The sequence below is a fragment of the Labrus mixtus genome, chromosome 21 (genome assembly GCF_963584025.1).
Source record: "Labrus mixtus chromosome 21, fLabMix1.1, whole genome shotgun sequence".
NCBI lineage: Eukaryota > Metazoa > Chordata > Actinopteri > Labriformes > Labridae > Labrus > Labrus mixtus.
In genome coordinates this window covers 20,591,424-20,605,521 of record NC_083632.1, presented here as the reverse complement: position 1 = coordinate 20,605,521, position 14,098 = coordinate 20,591,424, and the positions used below count along the sequence as shown (strand labels likewise).

General features: G+C 41.6%; 1 protein-coding gene across 1 annotated transcript; it reads right to left on the bottom strand.

The window, feature by feature from the left end:
- Positions 1–6,429: 6,429 nt before the first annotated feature.
- foxj1b (forkhead box J1b) lies at positions 6,430–9,440 on the bottom strand. The gene is made up of 3 exons (XM_061028938.1): positions 8,886–9,440; positions 8,124–8,751; positions 6,430–7,406 (listed from the first exon to the last, which is right to left on the bottom strand). The coding sequence occupies exons 2-3, from the start codon at positions 8,700–8,702 to the stop codon at positions 6,519–6,521; spliced, it is 1,467 nt and encodes a 488-aa protein (XP_060884921.1). The 5' UTR covers positions 8,703–8,751; positions 8,886–9,440; the 3' UTR covers positions 6,430–6,518.
- Positions 9,441–14,098: the final 4,658 nt, after the last annotated feature.

Genomic DNA, 14,098 nt, shown 5'->3' with positions numbered 1-14,098 from the left:
CTGTTCTTATTTTATGTAAACGTGACCATGTGGACATTTTGACCAATTATGCAAGTAGGTAAAAGCCCTTATATCTAATAAGCTCAGTCCTTTTATCCTAATTTACCATCCGCAATTCCTTTCAAAATGGAACAGACACTCTCAATGGAAACCTCATTAGCATTTCATACATAAACAACAGCCTGTTGAAAGACTATTTAGGTGTATTTCCTGCCTAAGTCCCTCCTCTTGTGCCGGGACAGTCTGGAAAGGCATTAAAGGATGGTAAGACTGCTGAATTTCATCCTGTTTTCTTTTTGTTCCCCTTATCAATATGTGATGAGGGTTTGGAAACCAGAGATGGACGACAATTTCTCACCATGTTGGAGAGGTGAAGGATTGAAGGTCCTTTCTGATCCATGCACCAATGAGGAAAATACATGTAACAGTGTGATCTAACACTTATTTGTACATGCAATCACTCAAGCTCAGGGGTTCCTCAGGGGCCATAAAACGGGCTTGGTGCATTTTCCCACTGCCACTTTTTTCTTTGTGCCACAAAGAAGGATCTAATTAGTGAGGGACCCCCATCATGTATCATCTATTAGAAGAATAGCTCGGTGGTTATCCCCAAAAGATGGGGAGTTGAACCCTCTGTCTGTGTCATGCTGGGAGGGGCGCTTCTTTAGCAAAGCTGGTTGACCCTGTGTATGTCTGGCTCTAATCAGGAGCACTCCAGAGGGTGCCATGATGGCAATAAAACACCAAATGCACCCTCTTCTTGTGTCTGTTTCTGCCTTTGCCCTCTTCTGTGCCGGCTTAAACGCAAACATGATACAGAGCCCCCCCAGAGGGCCACCAAGAAGGAGGTCATAAACCATTATAAGCTACGTTAGCTCGCAGTGACAGCCCAGCTTGTTCCTCCTCCTTTGAGCAGGTCCGCATGCTGGGCAGACCCAGCTTCTCATCCACAGTGCTGAATAGAACCACAGGGCTCTGGTTCCATAGAGATAGTGTTATCTAGGCCGCCACGGGGCCCCCTGATCACAGCCATGTATACACATGCTCAGCGGGCAGCGCACACATCAACTAAAGGCAGACAAAGAAACCTGTGGACCAACACAAACATTAAGGGCATATAATGTAATTGTCACAGACAAACAAGAGACAAGAGAAGATGTCCTTCAACTTGAGCTTGACAGTGACACAGATGTTACTTTCAAACAATTCCTTCCCCCACAATTAGTTTCTAATTTAAAGAGCCAAATCAAAACAAAGGTTATCTCAGGACACTTTACATAAAGAGCAGATCTTTAAAAGTATTCTTGTATTTATTTACAGAGACCCAGTCTCATAACCCATTGGCTCTCTGACAACATTCTTGAAACAATGTCCAACTTCTCTGTAATTCTGTTGTAGCCAGCAGTTAGCATTAATGACTTCCACGCTATGATCAAAAGTGAAAGAAAAACCACCCCTTCATACATGTCTGCAAAATAAACGCTGCTTCTCCTTGCTCATTCCATCCCTCGGAGGAATGCCCCCTTCATCTGTTTCTGGTGAGTCTCATTGTAATTGTATTAATAGGTTACACAGAGGCTTCACTCTGGCAAACTTTAAATGTACTTTCTTGTGATTTGCTCCCAAGTAATGTGTCTTATGTTTGCAGAAACATCATGATGCCAATTTCTTAAAAGACAAAATGCAAGCTTTATCATGTCTGTACTTTAGAAGAGTAGGAAGCAATTCTAAAAAAATAAAATAAATAATGGTTAAACATTTTTGCATTCTTTGATGTAATGTCAATGCTGATTGCGACAGCTCTGAGCAGATTGTTTTATTGGTTGAAATGTTTGATCTAAAACAGATAAGTAAGCTGCACTTGCATGCAAATATTTGTTGGTAGACCTACATTTATCAAAAATCAATTTTTGATAAAGCCAAGACTCTATTTCTGCGGATTGTGTGCTACTAACTTCTGCTTTCCATATGGACTGTATGGACTGTTCCTCCTGCAAACACCAAAGCCTGCTGATGGATGAATGGTCAGTACTACTACTAGAAGACTACAAACATATACAAACAGAAAACAGAACACACACTACAATCTGTAATAAAAACCTACAGTGACTAAACATAAGCCCACCAATAACAAGATCAACAGTGGCAAGGAAAACGTTCATTTCAACAGGCAGAAACCTTGAGCAGAACCAGACTCATTGATGAACATCCATCTGCCTGGACTGGCTAGGCTTTTGCAAATAAAAGTGAACTCTCGGCCTACAATGGGTATAAAATGGCATGTAGCCGACACAAGGTCAGTCTCTGTATCAACTGGAGTGATTTTCTTCGCATAAGGTGGCCAGTGGTCGCACGCCTCAGTCTCGGATCAGGCTGTAGATCCCGCTGTTTGTAGGAATCTGAGTTATTCCACCCATTCCTGGAGATCTCCACACATGACCTGTTGACGCTGGGAGCGGCATGCCAGAGGGACGGGGATAAGCCGCATTTCTTAACTTTTCCTCTTACAATTTCAATTAAAAAGAGATTTGAGGTGGAAAAGCACATTGTCATACCGGGCATGCAAACAAAATCCTGGAAAGGGGTGAGAAAATGTGTGGTGGTATAAGACGGCATTTACTAACACGTTAGACTGAGAACTATTTGATGGGAGGTAACATGTGGTATGGATCGCTCTGGTGGATGCAGGAAGACTAGGTCCTTTGCTTTCTTAAATAAGACAAACATTTCTATTGATGGAGAAGTGGAGCCATGCATATCACTACAGCACCTGATTGAGGTTTCGTGCTTTGTCACTTTTAAAATCTGTGACATTTTCTTTCTCATTCACCATCTTTAAACACTTTTGTATCCCATTGGTTTCTTTAATGTAGTCAATTTCTCTGTTATGGCATACAACATTTTGTTCTCTTATAACCCATACTGCTTTTGCTGTTTTTGAAACGAACAGAAAACGTTCAAACCATAATTTACCATAATTCTTTCTGCATATTGATACACTCCCAGTGATGACAAAAGTGTTGATTTTAGAACCATTTATCCTCTTCCTAAAGTGATTCCAGAGTCCTAACTTTTAAATAGATGTATAGAGCTTAAAAATTACTAAACGATAAAGAAATTGATTGTTCTCTGTGTGACCTGGCTCAGACATCTGCTGAAGGATTTTGATATAGCAACTCTACAGTTTGGACATCCTGCCTGAAGACACTCATTCACATCGCTTAATAAATAATTAATTATTCATTTGTTTATTTTATGTCTTTTATTCTAAAAGCTGGTTGGCTAACTTTTACGTCTCTTTATATTTTCTGCCATATAGGTGGGGTTGTCTAGAATTTGAACATTTAAAAGAAAATACCTTTCTAGATTGATTGCCTCCCACTTTGATCTGTTAACTTTACAAATAACTTCATCAGGTAAAAACTGTTTTGTGATCATAAATTTGTTTTAAAGACAGATTGACATTGATCAGTAGGACTGTGAGTGCGACTTTATGGCTAAAAGATCACATTCCCAATCAACGTTATTGATTGGGAATGTGTCATAATTCATCTTCATCATAATTTAGCTTTGTTGTTGCTAGCTAGCTAGCAACAACAAAGTCCAAAAATGTTTGGGGTCTTTTCCACCTCAAACATTGTCAGACTAATCTGTTATGGGCCTGCAGAGAAGGATTCATTTACTTTTAATTAATGTGATTTATTGTGCGAGTTGCAGATTCTGAACGTCGCGATCTACGATGAGCCTCTTCAGTTGTCCTTCTTGGAAAAATGATGGAATCCCTCAGAAATACTGCTATCTGAAGAACCTTCAAGGCATCACGTCCTTTGTTTTAACCCAATTGTCTTTTTCAAAATTCACATAAAATTCCTCCAAAGAATATGTCCTGCCTTCCGACTCTGTTCCACTCTGAAATACTCCAGGAATTAGCTAGGAACTTTTGAAACACCACTTTACTTGACTTTGTTAGCATGTAGCATTTAGCCCTTAGCATTGCTAGGCTTTATTGAAGCTATAAACTTTAAAATTTTGTCTTCTATTATCCACTGGCTTACACATGTTGCGAATGTTGAGATTTTGTTTTCGATAATTGTAATGGCTAGTAGCCGTTTATCATGCTAGCACACTTAGGCTAATTAAGATGTTGAACATGGTAAACATTACACCAGCCTAACAATAGCCTGTTAGAAGTGTCATTGTAAGAATGTCTGCATTGATGTTAGCATTTAGCTAAGAGCACCACTGTGCCATGAGAAATGCTTGTATATTTTTAAAGCCTATTTATTTGATTTTAAATAGCTGTTGTTTTTTTTACCTTTTCTTCCTCAAATTTTTGCTCCTTCAGTTGCACCAAACCCATTTAATATAGGCCACTCACTACAGAGGGTAGTCCTCGCCATACATGAATGAGGTAAATAGTAATGTCCTGCCAAAATAGTCTTATACAAAGTTTATATTGGCCTATAGACATTAAGCAAACAATTGCCTTGCTGTAGGAAGAATTTAATGTTGTGTATTTTGCTGTAAGCTTAATGTATGACTGAGGTAACATGAGCTTAAATTTTACAGCTAAGAAGCTATCGTATATCGCCCCTCTGTATGGTTCATAGACCAAGCAAGTCAAGACCTGTCCATGCTGATTAATGATAAACCCTGATAGACCTCTTTATCTCATGATTGCACTCACAAAGAGCTCTAACTCAAACAGAACAGCCCTATATCCTGTGTGTGTGTGTGTATAACAAGTGATAACATAGACAAGGTTTTTTTGTTATATATCTTATTTTAATTGACACCATTTATTGCATCAAGGCATGATTGCATTTTTAAACAGCTTAAAAAAGTACAAATGAAAACAACATGGTAAGATTAAAGAGTTCATTTCAAACTTGATCAATATGATACAATAAGAAAATCCTTTTACAGTTGAATTTACATGAATCTGTCCATCATTTAGTCCTTCAAACTAATAGTAATTATTCTCTCAGACATATCTTGAAATTCCGATTTGTGAAGTAAACCATACAAATAGAGACTTGCTCGTATTGAATCAATCAGGAGAATCCGTCACCCAGTGACAGAAACGGAACTCCCTTTTTTTATATATAAATCAACACATAAACACCAATAAACTGCATATCCTTTATCAACAAATTTGGCGATATATATGATCAACAAAAGCCCAGAAAAAACATTATATATATATATATATATATATATAAAAAAAAAAACTCTTGCCAAGTTGATTTATTGCCGTTTTGAGCTCGCTGTTCAAAGCTGACATGGACAAAACTGCAGATGCATCGCCGTAATAATGGTAAGTAAACTTAAGAACACATCATTTAAATGTGATAGAAAGTCAAACTAAACAAAAGCTGTCCTGCTTTCCTCAAACTGCTTCCAATCAAAGTGCATAATGTTTCATTTTCACAATCCAATACAGGTCTGCTCCTCTCTCCTGTTTTGCAATACAGAACTGTAGACAAATGGCAAATGTTCCTGCCTAGCTTCATGCTATATTCTTCGGTGAATATATATTCAATTGACTATATAACAAAGTCGTAAGTGACTACTCTCAGACTATGATGTGAAAGATTTCCTCGTCTTCATTCGCTCTGATAACTTTCATCATGACATGACAAAGGCAAATGAGATGAATAGAGGATTTAGCTGCATGTTAGTAAAAAAAAAAGAAAGAAAAAGAAAAAAGGATTATGTTCATGAAGCAAAATAGACTCCACCATGCCTCCTCAGTCTTTTATCGACAGTGCTTGTTGTGGAGAGTGCTTTGAAAGAAGGTGGTCTGGGGGTTCTTCACTTTACTCCTGCCTTTGTCATCATTTCATCAAAAAAGAAAAAAAATACAAAAAGCTGCATTTCAGCACTTATTTGAACATGTTCTATTCTTACCCTCTACCTTACACCTGTGCTGTTATTTTTTCCATAATGTAAAGGAGAAGCATTTGTTGTGTTCCTGCACACAGTCTTTTTTTTCTTCATTGGTCCTTCCACATGAGGAAAATGAAATGCTGCATGTCACTTCACAGAGTGTGATAAGTCCTTGTCGTTCACCATGTAACTTTAATTTGGTTCATAAAAGCTGCTGAAAAGTGATATCATCTTGTCATATGTATCAGTGTTGTGTCTTTTAATGCCAATCACTTGTCATCCTCGGGAAGAAAAGGGGAGTCTATGTCAGAAAAGAATCCCTCATCATGTTGTCTGATCAATGCTGTCTTTTAGGGAATGGTTGTTTAGCTGGGTTCACTTCACAGTCCCACTTCAGGATGATTTTATGTTGTATTTAACAAAAAAGCAAGTCATTGTTGCAGAAGAACAATTATAAAATACAGTGTATTGCAGAGTGACTGGAGGGAATATAGATGTAACTTGGGTGTAGCTGTAACCGTCACAAGGGTTGTACTTGTATCCGTTTCAGAGTGATCGGAGTTTGGACCTGTAATCATGGATGTTCAAGTGATTGGGTAAATTATTAGAAGTCAATTTGGGGGTAAATATCACAGATAGGCCTCCACTCGTTCCCATGGCTGCATCTCTGAGAAGAAGCCCTCGCACAGGCCGAAGCCCTGATCCAGAGTCAGAGGAACCGCCTGCGCCTCCACTTTGATCTCCTCCCAGGGCTGCAGCACCGCCTCCTCCGGCTGCTCCGGGAACAGTGCGGCGGGCTCGTCGAACTGCTGCTGCTGCAGGTGGTGCTGGCTCTGGAGCAGCTGGTCCTGGTCCAGCTGCTGCTGGGGCGTGAGCTGGACCTGCCCCATGCTTGCTGTGCAATCCATGGAAATTGCGTTTATGTCCATGTAAGCGTAGGACTGGTGGTGGTTCAGTTGTTGGCTTTGACTCACGATGTCCCCGCCAACGCCTCCGCACCACCTCCCCAGCCCCGCCGGGTGCTGCTGCCTGCCCTGCAGGGACACCTCCATGTTGCACCCGAGGGAGCTCAACGCTGTGTTGATGTCCAAATCTTCGAAGGTGCTACAGTTCCCGCTGAGGACGTCGTCAAAGACGGACGCCAGGTCAAAGTCCCCTCTCAGGATGTCCGCTTTGTGGGCGTCCGTCCCCAACAGAGGAGACTCCGCCCCCCTCGTCGTCTTGCTGCCGCTGCTTTTAGAATAGAGGCTCTTCTGTTTCCCGCCCACCGCTTGGTAAGGGCAGCCATTTTGGACGCTGTGATAACCCTGGAGCAGTTTGCCCTGTCTGTGGGGGCCGCCGCCGCTGCTGTTGTTGTAGTGATTGGCCGACATCCTCCTGCGTTTGAAGATCCCATTGACAAACATGTCAGCGTACTGCGGATCAATCTGCCAGAAGCCCCCCTTCCCCGGCTCGTCTTTCTGCCGGGGGACCTTCTTGAAACACTTGTTGAGGGACAGGTTGTGACGAATTGAGTTCTGCAACAAAGACACACGTAGAACAGGGATAATTAGCACGGTCCCCATTGGCTTTGAGTGAATTTGAGTTAGTCATGCAAAAAAGTGAACGTGTAAGGGAGACAAGAAGAGAGCGGGGGGGGGGGGAGGAGGGAGGTTGTATTGTTGTTGTTTGTATAGGGAAGCAAATGAACCTAATGAGGCTTTCTAGAAACAGGCAGCTCAGAGCATTTCAAACATGATCAGCTGTGCTTAGCTGCCATCTCTCTCAGGAGCCCTCATTAACACACACACACACACACACACACACACACACACACACACACACTCGAGATCTTTCTTCACCCCATCACCATTCCCCTCAGACAAAACATCAGCACTCTGTTGTGAGATGGACATTTTCTGAGCCCATTTCATGAACAAACACTTGTCAAGGAAAGCCTCATATCTGATTGGAGGTTAAAGACTTTCAGTATGTTTTATGATTTATTTCCCAGCTCTGATAAAAACTAAACGTATGATCAACTGATGTTGCACATTACACACAAGCATGTAGCCCAAAAATGTTTCAAATATAACCACAGAGAAAAAACAGACCAGAATAAAAAAGATTGCGAGACACATTTTGTTTTTGTTTCTGACGGTGACACTGAGATCAATTGCTCAACCCTTCCCCTCCCTCACCTCACCATTTATCTGACTCATCAATAATAGAAGAAGAGTTGGAGTCTCGGTTACCTGCCAGCTGGGCTCCGCGTGTCTGTAGTAGCAGAAATTCTCCGTGATCCAGTTGTAGATGGTGGACAGAGTCACTTTGGGCTGCTTGCTGGCCTGCATGGCCATGCAGATGAGAGACGCGTAGGAGTAAGGCGGTTTGACTTTGGGGTTGGTTTTGTAGTCTATCTCTACGGGTGGACTCGCCTGGATAGGGATCTGTGGGTAGCTGGGACCCGGATGTGCGTAATTTGTGAACCGCGTAGAGTCACTGCCGGAGGTAACGGGGCTCCCCAGGTACACGGGCATCCCGGTTGAAGCCGTGTCTCCGGCTGGGGGGCTCGACGGAGAGTCGGTGCCCCCTCTGGGGAAGCCGAGGCGCTTCAGGTAGAGGTGCTGTTGCGTGGACGGGCAGCCCGGACCGGCGCCGTTTGGTCGCTCCGGGTCGGCATTGAGGATGGAGAAATTCTGGAGCCAGTGGAGGCTGGTGAGGCTGTCGTCCAGGGGGGGCGAGTCGGACCCGTTGACCTGGTCCTCTGGGTAAACCGCCAACCATTTCTCCTTAAACTTGTTGGCGATGTCGGGGCTCGTGAGAACCGGCATCCTGGGTTTTTGCACGCGGTGATGGCTAAAGAAGACTTCAGATTGGCATCTAAAGTTTGTGAGAGAAAAAAAAGAAAAAACGAAAATGTCACTTAAGTGGAAAATAAATAACCACGGATTTGAACTGTCAGATCCAAAAGCGCAATAAATGAATCCGCAAAAATAGCTGCGTAATGCTCCTACCTCCGGTGCAGCCGTTTTCGGAGGAGATTCTCAGTGTGCACCTGTTGCAGTCCGTCCCTGCCTCTCCTCTCCTCTCCAAGGTCTCAGCGGCGCATCTAGTCTCTGCGCAACAAGTGCAGCGGGGGGAGGGCAAGTCGCATCCAGTAGCAGCTCATTTGTGAGGAGAAAAAGTAGAGGGTAAAAAAAAAAAAAAACGCCACTTAGGACAGATCCATGCCGAAGAATGGGCAGAATGAGGATGTTACTCATCCAAACGCTCGGCTGTGCGTGCGTGTGTGTGTCTGCGGAAGGTCAAGACGTCAGAATGTGTGGAGGATGGAAAATAAGGAGCTCATAAAGCCCGAGAGACTGCCCACCATCCCTTTAAACGCCTGAGGGGGGTTCTGATTGGCTGGCTGTCCTTGCTTCTCCAGGTTTCATTTTAACACACACGTATACGCACGTGCACACACACACACACACACACACACACACACACACACACACACACACACACACACACACACTGTTTCCGTCAGCCACAAACTAACACACAATAAGAAGGAGCTTCCAGCCGAACAAGTGCTCACTGTTGTTTTCAGAGGAGCAGTCAGTTTCTCGATGCTCTTTCTGCCTTTAATCTTTGTCTTGCATCCCGAACACACTGAAATGTGACCTCTCCGGCGCGCGTCACGTCGACCCCCCCCCCCCCCCCCCCCCTCTCCTCTCCTCTCCGGTGCTGGACGCGCCACAGGTCCCGCTCGTAGCGCACACAAAAGAAAGAACCCGTTTGAACTGATAATCCTGTGTTTACCTTGCTCTATTGTGGAAGATAGTGTAACCCTTTAAGCCCGAAAAGGCACGTGTTGATTAAGTTCCTGCTTTTTTTTTTTAATAATCGGTTAAACACGAGTAGGCTAAATGATCAACTCGATTAACGATTAATCGAATTCTAACAGTGCCATACCTTTGTTAAAGGTACACTTGAAAAAACAATAACAAACTCCCGTTAATGCACAAGCACAATCATTTGTTGTATATTGAAGGAAATGGAACACGTTTCAGCCCAGGCACAGAGGATGCCTTAGTGGAACATTTTGGCCATTTATGATCGAATTACGGTGTTAGAAAACTCTTCAAATGAGTGTTATGTGCAAGTTTCACTTAAGTTAGACCACCATACAGCAGCCCAGTCATGCATGTATTTGTATTCATTTTTATTAAACATGTGAATTACAACTTTAGAGCAAAAGCAACATTGTAAAATGGAAACGTTGAAACGAGATTAAAAGATTTATTAATCAACCCAGAGAATAAAACATGTTGTCATGCACGACCAAAATACAATGCATGTTTGTTATATAGAGAGATCAAACCAGTCATTGTTTGTGTCAATATGTTCTCATGCAGGTGCACCTACAGCACACAGGCCAACATCAGCACTGTTCAATCTTTAGGAAACACTGCCACTCTGTGGATAAATACGACATTGCAGCTAGACCTGATTGACAACCGCATATTAATGCTCTGCTCAGTTGGGATAACATGCAGCATGAGGGCTGCTACAGTGAGAAAGAACTGAATGATATGCTGTATGTAGGGGTGCAGTTCAACAAATCAGTTTGTAAGTCAAGCTGGTAAAGGCGGTAAGTCCGTTCTTTTTACTCTTTTTACATCTTAATGCTTTTGTGTAAGGGATGTAATGTGCATGACCTTTAAACTTTTTGTTTTCAAGCCATACTGCTAGTATATGATACATATGGTTATGGAATATGCCTAAGGGAACATTGGCCTATAAAGTGTAAAGAATATTGTTGAATGGTAAAATATTTCCTAACTTTGGCTTATCTATTCAGGCAGCAAGAATATACTCTCCATTCAAGACAGCAAAGTTTCTTTCTGCAAATGTAAATATCAGGCCTTTAAAACCCTGGAACACTAACGTTGAGTGATTTGCACCCGAGCGATTGTCAGTTGAATTTCATTGTGTTTCTGCTGTCTGAGTTGCGTTGGTCCTCGGGTAGCTTCAGGCGTGTTTCCCTGCTGTTTTTTTTTCAACAGGCACCTGTTAGTGATAGTGAGTAAAATATTTCCCGCACTTGTCAGTAATGCAGTCAGAGACTTAACCTTCACCAGACAAGGCTCACGTCCCCGGAACAAGTGGACTGAAAAACAAGTTCCCAGCTCAATTATTTTTATTTTTAGGAATTTTTCATTAACGCTCCTCATTTTTCCCTTATTTTATAGAGTCCCCCCCATGATACCTTTTTATTTTTTGTTTTATGAGACTTTGTATAGGGGGAAATAAAAAAAAGAGTACTTCAATTTGCCATGTATTGTTGTACTTTAATATATTTTGATGTGAAGTATGTTTTATCAGGTATATTATATCGGGTAAAATATACCCAACGTTAGTGATGGTGTTACAAAACTGTTAGTTAGTGTTCTAGGGTTAAGTGTATTTGTTTTGTGTTTGCTCCATGTTCTGGCTAAGGCTGGGATGCTATAAACCATTTCAGACAAATAGAAGTCACTTGTTCCAACCCTGTGCTATTTGTGATGTCATGGCACTTGAGATGCCAACACTGCACCAGTCATCTGAGGGAGAGAAAAAAACTCACCTGGTCATCAGTAAGTACATGAGTAAGGAAGTACAGATAGTTTATACAGCACCTTTCAAGAGCAGATGTCACAAAGTGCACGACATTAAATACAAATGATTACATAATAACAGACAGACAGTTCAAATAAAGACAAGTCAAAATAAATGGGACTTCACCTGCTTTTTAAAAAATGTCACAGTTCTCAGTTCCAGCAGGTGAGACAGTTCCACATTTCAGGAGAAACAACCTGAAAAGCACAGTCTCCTTTAGTTTTAAGTCTACTGCGGGGAACAACCAGCAGACCTCGATCAGAAGACCTCAGAGTCCTGCTGGTGTTGCACGGCCTCAAAAGTTATTCGATATAAGCTGCAGGTGCCTGACCATGCAGTGCTCTATACACAATCACACACATTTTGAATCGGACTCTGAAATGAATGGGAAGAAAGTGCAAAGACTAAAAGATTTGGAGTAACATGAGACCTTTTAGGAGATTTTGTGGCAGCATTTTTGGACCACTTGTAGGAGGTTTAATGATGTGATGCTATAAGACATGTGAAAAGAGAATTACAGTAATAATGTCTTGATGAAACAAAGGGGTGAATAATCATCTCTGGATACAACAGGTCTGAGTTTCACTATGTTTCTTAGATGGTAAAAAGAGGAGTGGAGCAAACTGATCACATGCTGGTCCAGGGTCAAGGCCTGACCCATTTGAACACCTAGGTTATACAACCGAAAATAAAAAAAACCAAGACATGTCTTCACCTCAGGTACAACATATTCATTCACACATTCCCTTCTATCTATACACGTTGGTGCACAAAGTGCTCCTCCTTGAAGACGTGTATCTGGGTATGCATTGATACTTGCCTACATGCATTTATGATGGCTCTTGCTGCTAAAAAGCTTGAGAATTTCTCATACAGTATGCAGTGCCATGCCATCACTCTTCCTCACCAAACAGATTTAGTCAACACGTCAGCTGTGGTAAAGACTTTTGAGTGCACAGTCTGACAAGGGCTGGCATTCTTTTGTAGGGCACCCAGGATGGATGGGTGGCAAAATCTACGCTGAGACACTTGAAGAAAACCGGATATGTCGGGCCAGCTGTTGCACCCGTCAAGGAGGCTTGATTAAAAAAAAAAAAAGAGCTCCAGGTTTGTTCAGGTTCTTGACAAAGGGCTTGCTGCTGAGGGAGGTAAATGTTTGGACAGCTGTTCTCATTGTCACTTGGCTGTCCTTTAACAGAAACTAAGCACACATACATTATGGCTACTGTAGATCTACTGGGGGGAATTAGGGTCATGGCATGTTACATCAGGGCAGGAGAAATGCAAAGTCCATGAATTTAACTCATTTGGATGACAGAGTGTGGGACTCACAACAAGGAAGAAAGATAGTGACTAAACAAACTTGTGGCAATATAGAAATTCCTAGATAGTTCCTTGTTACGTTTTGTTTTCTTACCTTATAGCTTAAAGATTTTGGTATTGCTACAATAAAACAGTTGAGACATGCCGGCATTGACCACATAACCTGTCTTTCTTTCTTTCTTTCTTTCTTTCTTCCTTCCTTCATTAGGATTTGTCTCTGCTTTCTCCTTAGAGCAGGAAATATTTTTTCCATTTCTCTTCTAAAGGTAAAGCAACTATTTTAATTTGGCTTTTAGTTTAGTTTCCCACTGAGTTTCTTTACATTGTATTCAGAATCCATTTTGTTTAACTAACACTTGAGAAAAAAACAAACACTTTATTATAGACTAAGGGCTTCAAACCCTATAAGTGTGTCTTGGTGTGAAGTGTTCTCCTGGATTAAGTTTACTTTAGGTTTTGAAAGAGTTGTATGTTTTATTTTAATTGAAATTATATTTCCTTTGACCTACATTTAACCAGGACAGCCATGTTTGAGGTTAGAAACCTCTTTTTCCAAGTGTCCTGACCAGGTCAAGCAGCAGCACAGTTGTAACTGTAGATTGTTAACCAGAGCGCGTCCATCAAAGGTCACACTGAAAAAGAAATAGGCAATTGAGAGACCATTAAGTTTTCTTTGCGGTGTAAAAACGTGATTTTATTACCATTGATGTCAGTGACCTCAAATCCCCTCAGTGCTACAGTAAATGCCTTTTTCACGTGCTGCCTTTCTCCAGCAGGTGTCACTGTTTCCAATCTTTCCTCCATCACCTCTCACACAGCTGCTACAAACATGCCATTGATAAAAGATGTTTACAGTATACAGTTACCCACGATTCTGAGTGCTGTGTGTTGATTTCATATGGCTGCTTTTACACACATTCTGCACTGCACTGCTGCTTTCGACGCGTATATTTCCTGTACTGAGCGTGATCTATCCACATCAGTATTTCTAAAATTACACAACTTCAGTGATTCACTATGGTTCAAGTTAACTTTCTCTAAATGACCACATGTCTACATTCTCCTCTCGTTTTTGTTTTTTTAAATTGAGGCTTCTAACTACCATAAAAGAGTAAGGAAAACGCCCTGTTATAATAAATGGCACATTATTACACACCCATTAATTTCAGCAATTTATAGTTACAGGGTAATTAAGCCGTTAATAATAATAATATGCGTCCGTATGGCCATCTATTCTCTTTATAGTGGCATCAATTCA

Bases quoted from the DNA above. Each gene is read 5' to 3' on its own strand.
- foxj1b (XM_061028938.1), bottom strand. From the start codon at position 8,702: ATGCCGGTTCTCACGAGCCCCGACATCGCCAACAAGTTTAAGGAGAAA. The intron at 7,407-8,123 runs GTAACCGAGACT...TCTTTGTTGCAG, and splicing joins ACGCGGAGCCCAGCTGGCAG to AACTCAATTCGTCACAACCT.